This window comes from Narcine bancroftii, chromosome 3 (assembly GCF_036971445.1).
Source record: "Narcine bancroftii isolate sNarBan1 chromosome 3, sNarBan1.hap1, whole genome shotgun sequence".
In the NCBI taxonomy this organism is placed as follows: domain Eukaryota; kingdom Metazoa; phylum Chordata; class Chondrichthyes; order Torpediniformes; family Narcinidae; genus Narcine; species Narcine bancroftii.
Window position 1 is genome coordinate 259,721,605 of NC_091471.1, and position 18,672 is coordinate 259,740,276.

General features: G+C 43.1%; 1 protein-coding gene across 1 annotated transcript; it reads left to right on the plus strand.

Annotated features, from left to right (window-relative positions):
• The first annotated feature begins 5,418 nt into the window (after positions 1-5,418).
• uba52 (ubiquitin A-52 residue ribosomal protein fusion product 1) lies at positions 5,419-13,233 on the plus strand. Its single transcript, XM_069927798.1, has 5 exons — positions 5,419-5,523; positions 9,890-9,997; positions 10,766-10,852; positions 11,025-11,127; positions 13,068-13,233. Exons 2-5 carry the CDS (start codon positions 9,895-9,897, stop codon positions 13,159-13,161), a joined length of 387 nt encoding a protein of 128 aa, XP_069783899.1. The 5' UTR covers positions 5,419-5,523; positions 9,890-9,894; the 3' UTR covers positions 13,162-13,233.
• Positions 13,234-18,672: the final 5,439 nt, after the last annotated feature.

The following is an 18,672-nucleotide window of genomic DNA, read 5'->3' on the forward strand; positions in this document are numbered from 1 at the left end:
AATTATTTCCAAAAAAACAATTTTCTATTCTTTTAATTCCTTTTCTCTCTCATTCTCTAAAGGAAAGGTTATTTATTGTAAAAGGGATTAGCTGATTTTGCGTCAATAATAATTTTGGTACCACTAACACTAATAGGAAGGATAAACTGTATTAAAATGAACATTTTTCCAAGGATATTATACCTATTTCAGGCATTGCCAATACACTTGACAGAGAAATTCTTCAAGGAGTTAAAGAAAATAATAAGGAAATTTTTATGGAAAGGGGGGAAACCGAGGATAGCACTAGATAAATTAACAGAATGGTATAAAAAAGGAGGCTTACAACTGCCAAACTTTAAAAATTATTATAGAGCCGCACAATTAAGATACCTATCAGATTTTTATCAAACAAGGGAAAAGCCAGATTGGACTAGATTAGAATTAGATAAAATAAGGGAAAAGATACCTGAACACATATTATATAAATGGGATGAAAAATTGGTACAACATAGAAGTTCTCCAGTATTACATCATCTACTCAATATTTGGAAGAAGGTTCATGTAGAAAGAAATAAAACAAATTATCAATTACCAAAACTAATATTGACGCAAAATAAGTTACTCCCTTTTACAATAGATAACCTTTCCTTTAGAGAATGGGAGAAAAAAGGGATCAAAAGAATAGAAAATTGTTTTTCAGGAAATAGATTATTATCCTTTGAACAAATGAAAGATAAATACAATATAACTCAAGATACAGTGCTGGCATATTACCAATTGAGATCCTACTTGAAGGACAAATTAGGAAGCAGTCTGAGTTTACCAGAGGGAAGTAACTTTGAATATGTGATTACAGATACAATGATAATCAAAAGATTTATAACAAATATGTATATTAAACTGCAAGAAAAGGAGAATGAGGAAACAAATGGTAAAACTAAACAAAAATGGGAACAAGATTTAAATATAAAGATAAAAAAGGAAACATGGGAGAAGTTATGTTCTGGAACGATGAGAAATACAATAAATATGAGGTTACGTATGATACAATATAACTGGATACACAGGCTATACATTACACCTCAAAAGTTAAATAAATGGGACCCAACAGTATCTGATAGATGTTTTCGATGTAAAAAAGAAATGGGAACAACAATTCATGCAATCTGGACATGTGAGAAAGTAGAAAAATTTTGGGAAGATCTAAACCAAATATTAAATAAAATTACAGAAAACAATATACCAAAGAATCCAGAGATCTTCCTCCTAAGTAACATAAAAAACAAAGAATTTGGAATTGATTTGGAGGATGCACAAAAAAGATTTGTTAAGATAGCTCTAGCCGTAGCAAAAAAATGTATTATGTCAACCTGGAAATTGGAAGATAATTTGAAAATACAACAATGGTATATAGAAATGAATAAATGTATTCCATTAGAAAAAATAACGTATAGTTTAAGAAATAATATTGAAATATTTGAACAAATATGGGAGCCTTACATTAAACACAATAGCGAAAACCTACCGGGGACAATCATTACCTAAATTAACGAAAGGAGAAGGAAATGAAAAGAATTGACTCAGTGGAATTTCTTGTTTATTTTTATTGAATGACAACATTGTTTGACTGGTTTAATGTATCCTAGATTTTGTACTTTAAATGGACAGGAGGGGGGAGGTAGGGAGGGTGGGATGGGAGGAGGGAGGGGGGGAGAAAATGGCACTGTATATGTTTGAAAAGGAAAAAGTATGTATCATGGTTAATGTGGTTTATGGTGTGAAAAATTTAAAAAAAATAATAATAATAATTTTGGTATTTGGTAATTTGTTTTTTTCCTCTCTAAATGAATCTTCTTCCATATATTGAGTAAATGATGCAATACTGGTGAGCTTTATATCGTACCAGCTTTTCATCCCACTTATAAAGTATATGTTCCGGTATCTTCTCCCCTATTTACCTAGCTCTATCTTAGTCCAATCTGGTTTTTCCCAGCGCATGTGTAAGTTCAGAAAAGTTCTTTGGTTCACAGTCCACTTTCACTTCTCATTCCTCCAAGTTCACTGTTTGCAGGCAATTCTTATACTGTGCACATGGGCCCAGTGCCAGATTTATGCATATGCTAAACAAGCTAAGGGCCTCACAATCCACAAGGGCCTCAAAAATATATTTAAAAAAAAATTAATTGTTTACATTGTTACAGGAAAAAAATGAATAGAACATTAATCAAATATCCACAGCTAATGATACAATAAACGTATTTTTATATATTTTCTCCTCATCCCCCCCACCCAAAAGTAAGAAAAGAAACACCTACCAGTTAATATACAATAATATTGTCATCGACCATCATTAATTGTTATTAAAAATTACTAATTAAGAGTGGATAAGGTAGATGAAAAATTATCCATAAAATCCACATATGGTTTCCAAATAGTATAAAAATTTTCAACTCGATTCCTTAAATATATGTAATTTTTTCCAAAGGTCTACAATTTCACATCTCATTATGCCATCTAGGTCAACCAGTTTACCTATCTCGGCTGCACCATTTCATCAGATGCAAGGATCGACAATGAGATAGACAACAGACTCGCCAAGGCAAATAGCGCCTTTGGAAGACTACACAAAAGAGTCTGGAAAAACAACCAACTGAAAAACCTCACAAAGATAAGCGTATACAGAGCCGTTGTCATACCCACACTCCTGTTCGGCTCCGAATCATGGGTCCTCTACCGGCACCACCTACGGCTCCTAGAACACTTCCACCAGCGTTGTCTCCGCTCCATCCTCAACATCCATTGGAGCGCTTACATCCCTAACGTCGAAGTACTCGAGATGGCAGAGGTCGACAGCATCGAGTCCACGCTGCTGAAGATCCAGCTGCGCTGGATGGGTCACGTCTCCAGAATGGAGGACCATCGCCTTCCCAAGATCGTGTTATATGGCGAGCTCTCCACTGGCCACCGTGACAGAGGTGCACCAAAGAAAAGGTACAAGGACTGCCTAAAGAAATCTCTTGGTGCCTGCCACATTGACCACCGCCACTGGGCTGATAACGCCTCAAACCGTGCATCTTGGCGCCTCACAGTTTGGCGGGCAGCAACCTCCTTTGAAGAAGACCGCAGAGCCCACCTCACTGACAAAAGGCAAAGGAGGAAAAACCCAACACCCAACCCCAACCAACCAATTTTCCCCTGCAACCGCTGCAATCGTGTCTGCCTGTCCCGCATCGGACTTGTCAGCCACAAACGAGCTTGCAGCTGACGTGGACTTTTTATCCCCTCCATAAATCTTCGTCCGCGAAGCCAAGCCAAAGAAAAAATGCCATCTACTTAATAACACTTCTCTATCATATCGCTAGACATTTCTTTGCAGTTGCTATTGCAACACTTAAAAAAAATTTCTTGGTATTTGTCCAATTTCAATTTTATCCTTGTCATAAATACCTGCTAGTAAAAATATTCTTGGATCCTTTGGTACCTTTATCTTCATAATTTGCCCTAATAATAAACTCAGTTCATTCCAAAACCTTTCCACTTTTTCACAAGATCACAGAGGCCTCAAAAAGATATTAATGTATGTTAAAACTATTTTAAAAATTACATGTAAGTATTGATTCCAGGCTGCACTATATTATAATCTATGATGGAGATCAAGCTACCAAATGTTAAATATGTAATCAGTAAATGCATTCATTTGAAAATAATTTGTATTGTAATTTTTTAGCAAGGGGCCTCCAAGCTTTATATAGCTTAAGGCCTCACCAAGTCTAAATCTGGCTCTGCCTTCTTTGCACTGCCTTCTATTTCCACATTCCTAGTCTTAATGAAGGGGTCTGGCTCGAAACATCGACCATTCTTTATTTCCCATTGATGCTGCTCAGCCCCTGACTTCCTCTAGCAAAAGAAACCAGTCCCCTCTTCTCAACATGTTATCCCTATTAAAATACAGGCTTTACAGGCTGCCACACACCTAGAAACATGCTGAAAGGTAACATCATATCTGTAAAATGGTGGTTAACCCTTTCCAAACACAAAACCCTAAAAAAAGGTAGAGCTGCCGCTGGTTTTGACCCTCGGGGAGTGGAGAGCGGAGACACAGCTCTTACCTGCAGGGTCCAACTATCATCGGTTCCGTACAGGCTTTAAGCAGCTTGTTAAAGGAGCTGATGGTGGTTTATTTTAAAATCCCATGATTGCAGTGTCTGGGCCCAAGATAGTGGCACCGGTAATAGCAGGGGCCTTGAGAGGTTGTAGACTGAGGGGAAGTGGAGGACAAGTTCAGGGCACCAGTAAACAGGGAGACCACCCCCCTCCTCCCCAACTGAGATGGAGAAGCGGAGGAGATGACCCACGGGGGTTGCAGACCAGGGAGGGTTCTGTGGCTGAAGAGCATGAAGGTGGTGGGCTGTTGGTGACTCAAGGCGAGGAACCACGCAGACTGCAGGCGACTGCGCCAGGCTGCGGAATGCTGCTGGAGATTGGCTGAAGGGGTACCAGGTATTGGAACCAGGACGTGAGAAGGTGCCGCGGCACCGAGGGCTTTCTGATTGAATCTGGAAGTCGGGTTGCCGAAGATTTGAACTGAAGACTGTGATGGCTGCGAGAGGCAACAGGAGCACTGGAGGCGAGACCATGGACATTTGGTGATTCTGGGGGGGAGGGGGAAGTTCTCTTTCTCTGACTGTAAGGGGCACTGGGCAATTTCTTCCTATGGCAAATATTTTTCTGCCTTTTGGAAAATGAAAAGAAATTTTGTGTTATATCATATTTTCTGTTTTATTGGTTGGTTTAAGTGCCTTGCTGTTCAGCATGGATGATTATGTCTCTCCATCCATCATGGTCTCTGACCCCTCCCCTTCCTGAATTGTAGTTGTTGCCTCCCCAGTTTCTAATGATCCATCGATCATTTTCATTCCCTGCCTGCCTCTGCTTCTTTTTCCTTCCAGCTTTCCAGTCGGAACTAAATGTTCCAATGTATCACTTTGCATGATGTGCCCAAAGAATTCTGATTCCTTTAATGTACGTTTTGTTTCCATTCTTTGTAGACTTTCTTCGTTTGTTACCCTATCCGTATATGATCTGCATGGTGTTCTTCTGACAAACCACATCTCTGCTGCATTGATTTTTTTTCCATTGCATCTGTGATGCTCTGTGACTAACAACCAGACATCAATATGGGAAGAATGTAGCAGCTGGGTGTTCTAAGGCAGATGTCAATTGCTATTTTCTTGTTCGTTAGGATGATTCTCATTTCTATAAATTTATTACATGACAATAATGGAATCTTGAACAGTCCTTTTGACTTAATTTCTCCAAGTCAGCCTATAAAGGGACCAAGGGGGGAAAGGCTCCTTGGTTAAGGGATTAGATACCCAAATGACGGCCAGACTGGCTTGCATTTGCCAGTCTCAAAGATGGCGCCCGCCTAGCGGCTCGCTGATTTGAAAGGAAATGACGCAATAATACCACGTGAACCAAGACTATTTCCGTCTCCAACGAGCTTCTTCTGTCTTTCAGTGTGCGAGCGGCTGCGAAGCGGTGGGTAACGTGAAGTGGGCGCCGAGGCTGGTCTCCCCGGTGTGGGGGTTGGGGAGGCAGGGGCAGGCCCGGGAGAGATGAAGGATGGTGGGCGGAGAGCTTGGATTGGGGCCTTCGTGACGAGGCCCGGAATAGGGGGAGGGGGGGGGAGTCGGGCTGAGCCTCCATTAGGCCTGGAGGAGATGGAGGTCGGACTGGGCCTCCGTGACGAGGCCTGAAGGGTGGGGGTGGGGGGGCCGGGCCTCGGCCCCGAGAATGGCGGCCCCTGAGGCCGTGGGGAGATGCCGAAGGTCGATGTTTGCCGAGGTCTGGGAAGGGCTTTCAGGAGACAAATGGAGGGCGGTGGCGACTTTTACTGCGGCCCACGGTGAATCGCCCCTTCCTCCTGGGGCCGGCATGGATATGGGGGTATTATAACCAGGGGTTTTTGGAAAGGGGGAGGGTGGTGAATCCTCACGAGTGGGTGGGGTGTTGTGTGGGCACTCCTGGGTCGGAGGGCTGTAGGTTGGGATTTTTCTGGGTAGGGCATGGGCTGTATATAGAAGTAAAGCACGAAATGCTGCAGAAACTCTGTGCTTCGCCCTGAGCCCTGAACAAAATGGTGGGGAGGAGGGGCAGGGATTGGAGGAGGATAGTCTCATGGGCAGGAGGGAAGGCACACCAGCAAACAGGCGTGGGGGGGGGGTGGCTCTGTTTTTTTTTATTTTTATTTTTCACACCATAAATCACATTAGCCATGATATACACTATTTCTTTTTCACACATATACAGTGACTTTTTCTCCCCCCCCCCACCTTTCCTCCCAAACCACCCCCCCACCCCCCCCCCCTCTCATCCATTTTAGGTATACAATCTAGGTTGCATTAAGCCAGTCAGACAATGTTGTCATTCAACAAAATTACACCAGAAATTCTACTGAGTCCATTCTTTTCTTTCCTTCTCCTTCCATCAACTTAGGTAATGTTTGTCCCCGGTAGGTTTTCGCTATTGTATTTAATGTAAGGCTCCTATACTTGTTCGAATATTTCAATATTATTTCTTAACCAATATGTTATTTTTTCTAATTGAATACATTTATTCATTTAAATTTGGTAGTTTCTTCCTTTTAATTTGGTTATGTATTCCATTAATATTTAAAGACATATAGTTCAGCGTAGCCCTTTTATATTTTGTTTATCTTCTCTTTCCGTTTTTCCATCATTACCTTTCCTCCTTTTCCATTTCTGTTTTCTTATTTTCAACTCTTTATAAGACAACATTCCTACAACATCTAACATTTTCCTTATTCTCCTATTTCTATCTTATTTATCCCCAATCTCCCCTTCACCTCCTGAGTTGTCCTTTATCCCTTGTCGGACAACCACATCTCCCCTCTCCATTTGGATTTGCGAATCCACTCGCAAGCGTCAACTGATTTTGCAGTGACCGCTATTTCCCCCCACCCCGCCTCCCCCAGAAAAGATTTCACTTTTCATATGTCACAAAGGTCCCTCTTTTAATTCCCTCCTTATTCTCTCTATTCCATTACCTTCCCTTATTAATTCTTGTCTATACTATCTATATTTTCCTCTAAGTACAGATACATTCATGTATGCTCATTATCTCTATTCACTCTTATACCTCTTTACCTGCATACATATCAATCGTGATCATTTTTACTCTCATTACCCGTCTTCATCCCTCAGTCTATTTTTGTCTTTACCCACATACATATCAGTCGTGATCATTTTAACTCTCATTACCCGTCTTCCTCCCTCAGTCTATTTTTGTAATTGTTCTGCAAATTTTGGTGCTTCTTCTGGATCCGAGAATAGTCTGTTTTGTTGTCCTGGAATAAATATTTTCAATACCGCTGGATGCTTTAGTATAAATTTATACCCTTTCTTCCATAAAATCGCCTTTGCTGTATTGAACTCTTTTCTCTTCTTTAGGAGTTCAAAACTTATATCTGGATAAATGAAGATTTTTTGCCCTTTATACTCCAGTGGTTTGTTGCCCTCTCTTACTTTTTCCATTGTCTTCTCCAGTACCTTTTCTCTTGTAGTATATCTTAGGAATTTTACTACAATAGATCTTGGTTTTTGTTGTGGTTGTGGTTTAGAGGCCAATACTCTATGTGCCCTTTCTATTTCCATTTCATGCTGTAGTTCTGGACATCCTAGGGTCTTAGGGATCCACTCTTTTATAAACTCCCTCATATTCTTGCCTTCTTCATCTTCCTTAAGGCCCACTATCTTTATGTTATTTCTTCTGTTATGGTTTTCCATTGTATCTATTTTTTGAGCTAGTAGTTCTTGTGTCTCTTTAGTTTTTTTATTAGATTTCTCCAATTTCTTTTTTAAGTCTTCTACCTCCATTTCTGCTGCTACTGCCCGCTCTTCCATCTTGTCCATTTTTTTTCCCATTTCTGTTAAGGTCATCTCCATTTTAATTATTTTCTCTTCTGTGTTGTTTATTCTTTTTCTTAAATCCTTAAATTCCTATGTTTGCCATTCTTTAAATGACTCCATGTATCCTTTAATAAGAGCAAGTATATCCTTTACCTTGCCTATCTTTTCTTCTTCTATTTCACCATACTCTTCCTCTTCTTCTTCCTCTGGGTTGACCATCTGTTGTTTCTTTGTTGCCCTTTCCTCCTCTTCTTTCTTGTTTCTATTGTCTTCTGTGGTCTCTTCTTGCTGCAGGTGTTCTGCAGCTGTCGTTGCCGGCTGTGGAGATCGACTCCCCAGCTGGTCCCCCCTCCCGTCGGTGTGTTTTTTTTCATTCGCATCGCGCATGCGCGAAGTTTCGCGCATGCGCGGTTGCGCACTTTTGCTCGGCTCTGCGAGCCATTTTTGTAGTCCATTATTTACCGACCTGAGGGAGCGGGTTTCTCTCTCCGCAGCGGGCCTCTTCGGACAGGTAAGGCCTTCACCTTTTTCCTCCTTTGTCTTCTCTTCCTCTCTTCTTACCGTTGCTTTCGACTTTTCTTTTTTTGTCGCCATCTTCTTTCCACCTTTATACTCACTTTTCTGTAACTTTTATTTCTGTGCCTTTGTGTTTTCTCTTGTTTTTCCCGACTTTTCTGGAGAGGGCTGGAGTTCACCGTCCGGCCACTACTCCATCACGTGACTCCTCGGGGTGGCTCTGTTAATGGAGAGAGAAAGGGGATGGAGAACTGGACGAAAGAAGATAGGGATGAGGGAGAATGGGGAGTGGCCGAGCAGAAACTAGAGAAGTCGTATGTTAATTCCATCCAGTTGGAGGGTGCCCAGACTGAAAGAAGGTGGTGTTCCTCCAGTTTACGGGTGGTCTCAGTCTGGCAGTGCATGACCACCAGACTTGTCAGCATGGGAGTGGGGGCGGGGGTATTGAAATGAGTGGCCACTGGGCAATCCACGCTATTGTGGTGGACAGAGCTGAGGTGCTCGTCAAAGTGATCTCCCAGTCTGTGCCTCTTCTGCAATGTTGAGGTGACCACAATGAATGTGTTGTGCTATTTATTCTTCAACTATATTTTCCCCCATTTCTAACTGGACATAAACATTTTTCTTTGTACATTAATAAAAGTTGACTGTAAACCAACAAAATTTATTCTGAATCAACCTGCCACAGATTCACCCAACTTTGGCTGAAGAAATATTTTATTTCTGATCGAAAAGGGCATCTTTTTATTCTGAGGTGGTGCCTTCTGGTCCAAGACTCCTCCAACTGAAAACCTAATTTCTATATCCATTCTATCCTGGCCTTTCAATTCAGTACGTTTCAATGAGGTTCCCCCTCCTCATCCCTCAAATGAGGAAAGCGAATTAGAAAGGTGAACAGATTTGGCGAGGGAGTTCCAGAAGTTGGTTAAGGGAAAAGAGAGAGTGAGAGCTAGAGGGAAGGGAGGGGTTGTTTAACAGAAACTGGAGGTTGATATTAATGCCATTTGGTTGGAGGGTGGCCAGACAGAAGATGAGGTGGTCCTCCAGTTTGCGGGTGGTCTCAGTCTGACAGTGTACAAGGTCATGGACAGACATGTCAGCAAGGGAGTGGGATGGGGAATTGAAATGGGTGGCCACTGGGAGATCCATGCTATTGCAGCAGAAAGAGGTCTCGAGAGAACATCCTCAGGAAATCACATTTAATAGCTCCATTTAAATCCTAGCAAATGTTGATGAACATTTGGCCCCACCCCCACTACTTTGTTTGGGTAGCTTCCTATATTTTGCTTATATTGAAGGGATCAAGCGTGAAATGTTGGTTATCTTTGCGATTAAAAAAGAGTTATTTCACTTGCTGAGTTTCTCCAGCATTGTTTTTAATATATATATATATATCCTTACATATTGTGAGAGTCTAGAATTTAGATGTTCATTTACTTTCTCTCTCTCTCTCCCTCTAGTGAAGATGCAGATTTTTGTGAAGACCCTGACTGGGAAAACCATCACCCTTGAGGTGGAACCAAGTGACACCATTGAAAATGTGAAGGCCAAAATCCAGGACAAGGAGGGTGAGGGATGGAATTCCTATTGGAGGTGGGAGTTGGAGAAGGTGCCCCTGCTTTCTGTTACAGACTGGTTGGGTGGAATTGTCAACATATAAATAACCAGGTGGATTATGAAAACGGGCTTATTTGGTCCATGGTCTGTGGTAGCTAGCCATTAACTAATACCATTGTTAGTCTTCCCCACAATCTCATTGATTTTTTTCCCCCCCTTAAGATTTTATCAATGCCTTCACATAGAAACGATTTAGTGACGAATTAACCTGCCAATTTTTACAATCGAATCCTGGTCCTGATTGTGGGCATGGTTGCCATAGCAGTTAGCACAATACCTTTACAGTGCCCGCGATCAGGACTGGGGTTTGAATCCTGCATTGTTTGAAAAGGAGATTGTATGTTCTCTCCATTTCCCTGGGGGGGGGGGGGAAGAGTTCATATTTCTTTCCACTGTTCAAAATGTACTGGGGCTGTAGGTTAATTGGTTATAAATTGGATGACACTGACACACGGGCTGAAAGGGTCTGTTACCATGCTGTATTGTCTAAATTTAAAATCCTTGACAGCAACTCCAGTGACTCAGGTGGTTGGTGTTTGTAACTCCTGGCTTAAGTGACTTGTGGAGTAGTTTATTGGCTATGGAAAAGTGGTGGTGAGAATAGGGGAAATGGGGAGAATACCCCACGATTTACAACAAAGGTGAAAGTTGGTTTTGGTGGGCAACCTGGAGCAGTGGATGTCTTCTGCAACTCTTGTAAACCCCACTTTTTGTTTCAGGGATCCCTCCAGACCAGCAACGCTTGATCTTTGCTGGGAAGCAGCTGGAAGATGGCCGTACTCTCTCTGACTACAATATCCAGAAAGGTGGGTTTAAAGTGGGGGAGGGGGGTCCACTTGATATAGACTCTTGGCTCTGCCATTGTGACTATATCAGGCTGACTGAGGTGCTTCAGTTGAGGGTATGTTTATCAGTCTGTAGGATAGAAGAACATTACTGTGTACAGTTGAATCTGACTGACCCATGCTACAATTTCAGAGTCTACTTTGCATCTCGTCCTGCGCTTGAGAGGTGGTGCCATGGAACCCAGTCTCCGAGCCCTTGCTCAGAAGTACAACTGTGACAAGATGATTTGTCGCAAGTAAGTAGTCAGATGGGGGCTTGTTACAGGTTATTAGCTGTGTGTGTGAGCCACTGCTCTGTTTTGAGGGGGAGGTCTGCGATGCAATTCCTTGTTGCACAATAGGAGACGGTTTATTCAGTTCTGGTTGGATTGAGGCTCCATAACTAGTTTTGAACAACTTGAAATGTGAAGTTATAACTGAACCACTTAATTTTAGGCTTGTCCTTGCAGCTCTTCCCTTTAGCCCCTCTGCTCTTAATTTGAGTTGAGCCTGTTCTGCAGCCACTCACTTCAGAGATGCAGTTCCCCAAACTGAGCTCTTTCAAAGTGTTCTAACTGGAACGTACATTTTTAAAATTTAAATTTATTGTATAGTAACAGGCCCACGCTACCCAGATGACTGTATATTTTGAACAGTGGGAGGAAACTGGAGTGCACAGAGAATCCAGTGCTGGATTTGAACCCAAGTCGCTGGTGTTCTAAGGGCGTTGCACTAACCCAGTGGTTCTCAACCTTTTTCTTTCCACTCGCATACCACCTTAAGTAATCACTTACTCTTCTTTGGCTTGGCTTCGTGGACGAAGATTTATGGAGGGGTAATGTCCACGTCAGCTGCAGGCTCGTTGGTGGCTGACAAGTCCGATGCGGGACAGGCAGACACGGTTGCAGCGGTTGCAAGGGAAAATTGGTTGGTTGGGGTTGGCTGTTGGGTTTTTCCTCCTTTGTCTTTTGTCAGTGAGGTGGGCTCTGCGGTCTTCTTCCAAGGAGGTTGCTGCCTGCCGAACTGTGAGGCGCCAAGATGCACTGTTTGAGGCGATATCAGCCCACTGGCGGTGGTCAATGTGGCAGGCACGTACTAACCACAAAGTAACTGGCATAGGATACCAGAGGTGCTCTGTGATTGGTAAGGGATTACTTAGGTGGTATGTGAGTGCTGGGTAGGTCACGTCTCCAGAATGGAGGACCATTGCCTTCCCAAGATCGTGTTATATGGCGAGCTCTCCACTGGCCACCGAGACAGGTGCACCAAAGAAGAGGTACAAGGACTGCTTAAAGAAATTTCTTAGTGCCTGCCACATTGACTACCGCCAGTGGGCTGATATCGCCTCAAACTGTGCATCTTGGCACCTCACAGTTAGGCGGGCAGCAACCTCCTATGAAGAAGACCACAGAGCCCACCTCACTGACAAAAGACAAAGGAGGAAAAACCCAACCCCAACCAACCAATTTTCCCTTGCAACCGTGTCTGCCTGTCCCGCATCGGACTTGTCAGTCACCAACAAGCCTGCAGCTGACGTGGACGTACCCCTCCATAAATCTTCGTCCGCGAAGCCAAGCCAAAGAAGATGTGAGTGGGGGAGAAAAGGTTGAGAACCACTGTGCTAAGCTGGTCACATTTGACAATTTTCACTTCGAGTTCTGTCTCCTTGAGAGAGGAGCCGATTTATTTTTGTATCCCCTTGCTTCTGCTGGGTTAGGGTTAGTGGGTGAGGCATTCCTGCTTGCCTCTCCCACCAAAGGTGTAAGACAGGGGGTGGCTGGAGCTGGCCTGGGAGTGCTGAGTCTTGCTCACTCAATGAGGACATCTAGTGGTCACCATTCCTGTACCTCCTTGTGAATTTCCCAGTTTTTCTTCATTTCTGGCATGAACTGTGGGTTGTTATGAACTAAATTTTGTCATAACCTGGATGCTCTTTTTATTTTGTGTAGACTTGTATGTCTCGTCTACCAGATCCTAACTTTTCACCAATGAGAAATGAATGAAATGGCCTTGAGCACTCGTGCACTCTATTCAGTGGGGTTTTTTTAACCTGTCGCTAAGGATCAGTTCCCACAGCTTACAGTGCTGTCTAATTTGGGTGAATTCTAATGTGCATTGAATGGTTAAGCTTTTCCTGAGGGTTGAAACTGAGCTGTGCGATTGCACAGACATTGATGATCTGTCTGCCTTCTCACAGGTGCTATGCCCGCCTGCATCCTCGTGCATCCAACTGCCGTAAAACCAAGTGTGGCCATACAAACAATCTGCGCCCCAAGAAGAAGCTGAAGTAATGTCATGAGGTCCAGTTGCCCAATGCTAGACTTGCATTTGTGCTGAATTTCCAATAAAACCATGTTGCATTACCTGAGTTGCCAAATTGTTTATTTTCTGACTGTTTCCAGTGAGATGAGGTTCTGTGCTAAATGTAATTGATGCAACTTGCCGTTGAGTTGCTGTGTACAGATACGCATCACACTGCAATCAAACCTCATTGCCTGGGTACATGCTGGAAGGTTGAGCCAGGAGATGAAATCTGGCCTAGTGAGTGCAAAAGAACAGGGTTGGACAGCATCGTGGAGTTAAACAAGAAAGTCAGCCGGTGCTGAGGGGGATGCAATGTATTAAAGTGCTGGAGAACCTCAGCAGGTCATTCGGCATCTAGGTGAAGTAAAAAGTAATTAAAGTTTCACACCTGAGCTCTTCCATCAAGGCATGTGTAAAAGACAAGCAGGTGTCTGAAGAAAAAGGTGGAGGGAGGGAAGAGGGAGCAGGGGGAGGGGTGTAGTAGTAAGCAAGTCATAGGTAGATGCATGTGAGTGGGTAGAAGAGAAAACAGAATGACGGAAGGGATGTCTTGAGGAAAAAGGGCTTCAATAAAAAGGCTGGTGAGGGGTATAAAAGAAATTGGAGAAGTCTGTTAATGCTATCTGGAGAGTGCCCAGATGAGATAGAATGTGGTGGTCCTTCATTATATGGGTAGCCTTGGTTTCACAGTGCATGAGGCCATGGGCAGACATGTTGGTGAGGAAATGGGCTGTGGAATTAAAATGGCTGTCCTATTATTTCAGTGGACAGAGTGAAGATGCTGAATGAAGCTATCTCCCAGTCTCACCGGTGTAGAGTGGGCCACATTGGGAATACTGGATGCAGTAGATGACTCCTAATTTATAAGTGGTCTTGCCTCACTTGAAAGGAGTGTTGGGGCCCTGAACGGAGGTGAGCGAGTTGTAGGCACAAGTGCATAATTTCTTGCAGTCATGGGTAGGTACTGAGTTGTTGAGAGAGACATTGAGGGAGTGGCCCCCTGCAGAAAGCAGGGAAGGAAAGATGTGTTTGGTGGAGGGATCAAGATGAATGTAGTAGACCTTATAGAAGATGATGTTTGAAGCAGAGACTCGGGGGGGGGGGGGGGGGGTGGGGGGTGGTAGATGAGGGTAGAGGGAGTCCTGTCCTTGATTTGCTCATAACGTCAAAGGGCTCAGGATTGAATTGTACCCTTCCTATCAATGCCGTGTAAACCCGAGTTTCTCCAGTACTTTTGTGCACTGGAACTGCACCATGTACACATGCAGGAAATAAAAGAGTGGCCCTTCTGGTGAAGTGCATTAGTAGCTGGCAATTTTGTCCTTGGGATAAATCTCAGATTGGGATCAAAGCTCTACATTCCTGCCACATTGGCAATGTGATACTTTAAAAAAAATCTGTCTGTTGATGGCAGGGTCCAGCAATGTAACTGGCATAAGTTATGCCAACTGCATTCAGTCTGAGATACCATATTACAGTAGTCTTCAAGATCTAGGTGGCAAACTTGCATAAGTGCAAGTAAGTTATTAATCAAATTATAACTAAATACAAAGCATATAAAAAAGTAAATAAACAACAGTAGCAGATTAACTTCCACCCGGTCCCTAGGCTGAGCTTTAGTAAGGGCCCCCCCCCCCCATCCTTACCCTGCCAAGGGGGCAGGCTAGCCATGGCACCTTTCGGTTCCTACCACGGCCCAGGATGCCTCTACTGCACCCCGCTTAGGGAGGGAGGAGGGAGGCAGTTTAAAAAATGGCCAGCCTCCCCCAAAAGAAATTTGAGTCTTACTGGCTGAAAATGACGTCTTGAAGCCTGATGTGTGCGTTACTGACCGTCCTCAATTTACCATTTTGTTTTAGCATCGAGGCAACTATTTAGAAACATAGGTTATAAAATACTTTAAATAAAACAGTTTTTAAGTTTTAGTTATGAGTGCCCATTTCTTCTGCGGAACGTCTGTTCCTTTCCACAGAACCCAGGGGTTCTGCGAAACCTGGTTTGGGATACACTGCTCTAAGAAATCAAATGTCCTTCCTGGCACTCTAAGGTACAAGTTAGAAGTTTAATTAGATCTCCTTCATGTGACTGGATAAATGTAGGCTCACTTAATGTGTATCCTGTGCACCACCTGCAGTGGTTGGGCTGTTCCATCTTAAAATAGTTAATTGGGATACTCTGGCATTACTTTCCAATCCTATGGCATTTATTAGCAGAGGAGCCAAAGGAAGAACCACAAGCTGCCAGTTCCCCTTTCCACAACATTCTCACTAGAAATCCCATACTGTCTGTAAGGAGTTGGTACTGTTATGGGCCCATAGGATCCCAAAACCCAGCAGGAATAGAAATTCACCAAGATAAATGGTGATTTAAACAAAAGTTACTTTTTATTTTCTTTAAACATAAAAACAGGATCAAACTTTAACTTATTACTATTAACCTAACTTTCCCTTCTAAGTCCATGTGTGTGTAATGTGTATATGATCAGGAAAGTTCTTTAATTCGCAGTCCAATCTCACTTCTCACTCTTCCAAGTTCACCAGTATCAAGCAATTCTTGTACTGTGCACAGAATTTAACATTTATGAATTTTCACCAAGCACTGGTACTTAAATGGTCACTGCTCGAAGGTTCTTGACGGTTTTAGAGAGATTTGTTGCCCGTTGGACACACACTGATTTACTTCCATCAGTTACTTTAGTGTCTTGCCAAAGAAACTTGCCCCTTCAGGGTTTTCCAAATGATAACCTCTTCTTCCAGGTCACCAGAGTTCCTCTTGTTTCTCTTATTTCAGGTGAAACGGTCTAGCCAACCATTTCCCCTTGTATGGACCACAAGGGGTTTTCAACAGGTTGAACTCACAACCAACCTGTCTTCAAAATGGGGTTTAAACAAGCTGCCAACCTCCAAAAGCACTGCAGCACTTGAACTGAATTCTATCTCTCTTAGAGAAAGACTGTTTGGTGTTTTTTTTTCCCTCTCTGCTTGCAAAGCCACACGACCTTCTTAGAATAGCACACTGCAACCACATAGATTGGTGCATTGGACCCAATCTTCTGAGGCTGTTCATCTACTGCTTCCAAAACAATAATCCATTTACACCTGCTTTTGAAGTTCTTTAGCAAAGCATTTCCAAAATAGTTTTTGTCTTTGCAAAGGCTCTCGGTGCCTCAATGTCAGCAAAGCTCTTGCATTTTAAATGTAATGTTTTGTGGTTTGTTTGTGACCTACACTAAACCCCCCCCCCCCCCCCTACAACCTATCTCCCTTAAAACATATATAAATAATATAAAATATATCTGTCACAGTACATTCTTCCCATGTCTGCATGAGTTTTCCCTGAGGGCTCCAGTTTCCTCCCACCCTTCAAAACGTACCAGGGGTTGGAGGTTAATTGGGTGGGATAGCTTCATGGACTGAAATAGCCTGTTACTATGCTGTTTGTCTAAAAGTTGTCAGTTTCTTGACCCAGGATCATCCTTTTTTTCTTTAAAAAAAAAGTCTTAAATTTTAGACATACAATACTGTAACAGGCCTTTTGGTCCACAAGCCCATGCCACCCAATTGACCCGGTACGTTTTGAAGGGTGAATGGAAATCCACGCAGAAACGGGAGAACATCCAAGCTCCTTATAGTCAGCGGTGGATTCGAATGCTTGGTCATTGGCACTGTTAACCCTGCCACCTGAGATTCACGATCCCAGTGAATTGTATTTATTTTAGTTTTATTTATTTTCTTATTTAGATATACAGGGTATTTCAGCCCACGTGTCTGTGCTGCCCAATTTTATCTCCAATTAACCTACAGCTCCCCCCCGGTACGTTTTGAATCGTGGGAGGAGAAACAGGAACCCCCCCCCCCCCAGAGAAAACCTATGCAAACACGGGAGAATGTACAAACTTGCAGACAGCGCGGGATTTGAACACCAGTCTGGTCCTGATCGCAGGTTCTGTAAAGGCGCTGCCCTGAACTGCCTCAGTGAAATAATATTCTGCCTTCACTTTATCAGAATTGGGTATATTCTCACGAGCCAGTGAATTTTGTTGTTTTGCTGCAGCGGTATTTGGTGCAAAATAACGATTACCCATATTCTCGGTATGACCACATATTGTTGCAGTAAGACTTCCCTATATTCATACTCCAACTTCCATGTTTGAAGTTCATTACCAATCACAGAGCACTGGCATAGGGAATATTGAAGGTGGAAGGTGAGTTTTTAAAAGAAAAGGTTGTCTGCCCCTGCTCCAAAGTTTCCCGTACATCAGGCACTGCATCCGCACGTATAAAGGCTAATGCTGAAATGGCCACTATTCTTGCACAACAAAAATTGCTTAAAGATAAACATGTCATAGAAGAAAAGGAGGAACAGATTGGGGGGGGGGGGGGGGGGAGGAGAAGGGAGCAGCTGGAAGCAAACACTGCTGCAATCAGGGCCAAAATGGAGGAACTAGAAGCCTTACTTTTCAAAGTACCTGCAGGTGTCTGATGGTGAGAAGACATATTTTGAAAAAGGACGAGAGCAAAAGAAAACACAAGGCAGGTTCCCTTGTACCATGGTCACAGGGCATACATGGACAAATCCTCCCTAGGTGTTACCAATCCACATGCACATGTGGTAACAACCACAGACAGAGTTGTGGCTCAGGTCCAGTCTATCGCCGCATCTCCCTTGGCACTCCAGTCGAGCATTAGAAATATGGGTGAATGTGCCCATGTGACGTTTCCAGCGACATTACCTGCTACAAGCAGCGGTGAACAGAGTAGCGTACGCTCAGCCATGGAAAGGCAAAATTGCTGCATCATTGATCCACCTACAGTCTCTCTTCTTTGCCCAAGAAGGAGATTCAAGTGTTTGACGGAGACCCACTTCAGTATCAAGCGCTCATTAGATCCTTGGAATGCGGTATTGAAAGAACTCCGAAGATTGGTAAAGGTTCCATTATTGTCACGTATTACTACATTTGGAACGTAGCATACACAAAATTCTTTAATTTTGTCGACCATAAGGAAGACAGGGAGCCTCCACTTTGACCAGTGTCCCTCACAGGAACTCTCGACCCCTGGTTTTCAAGACCAGTGTTCTAACCATGCAGCTATTGGAGCCTCAATTCTCTATAATAGGTTGTCTCTATTATCTGGAACAGTTCGCAAGAGAACAGCCAAGGGGTTGTAAGGAGTTGCCTACATATGACCCACCCCCCCCACCCCCCCACCAGACAGAGGATTTGGCAAGACCAAGTCTTTGCTACAGGAGCATTTTGGCAACAAGTGTAGAATTGCTACAGTTTATATAGAGATGGCTCTTTCATGGTCGATCAATAAAACCGGATGACACAAAAGCTTCTCAAGCTCACGCCCTCTTTCTAAGAGGATGTTGTAATGCCATGGAAGACATCAACTACATACAAGAGCTTGACATGCCTCCTAATATGCTAGTCATCTTAAGGAAATTACTCTAGAGGTTGAGGGATATATGGAGAACTTTGGCCTGTGATTTTTTCA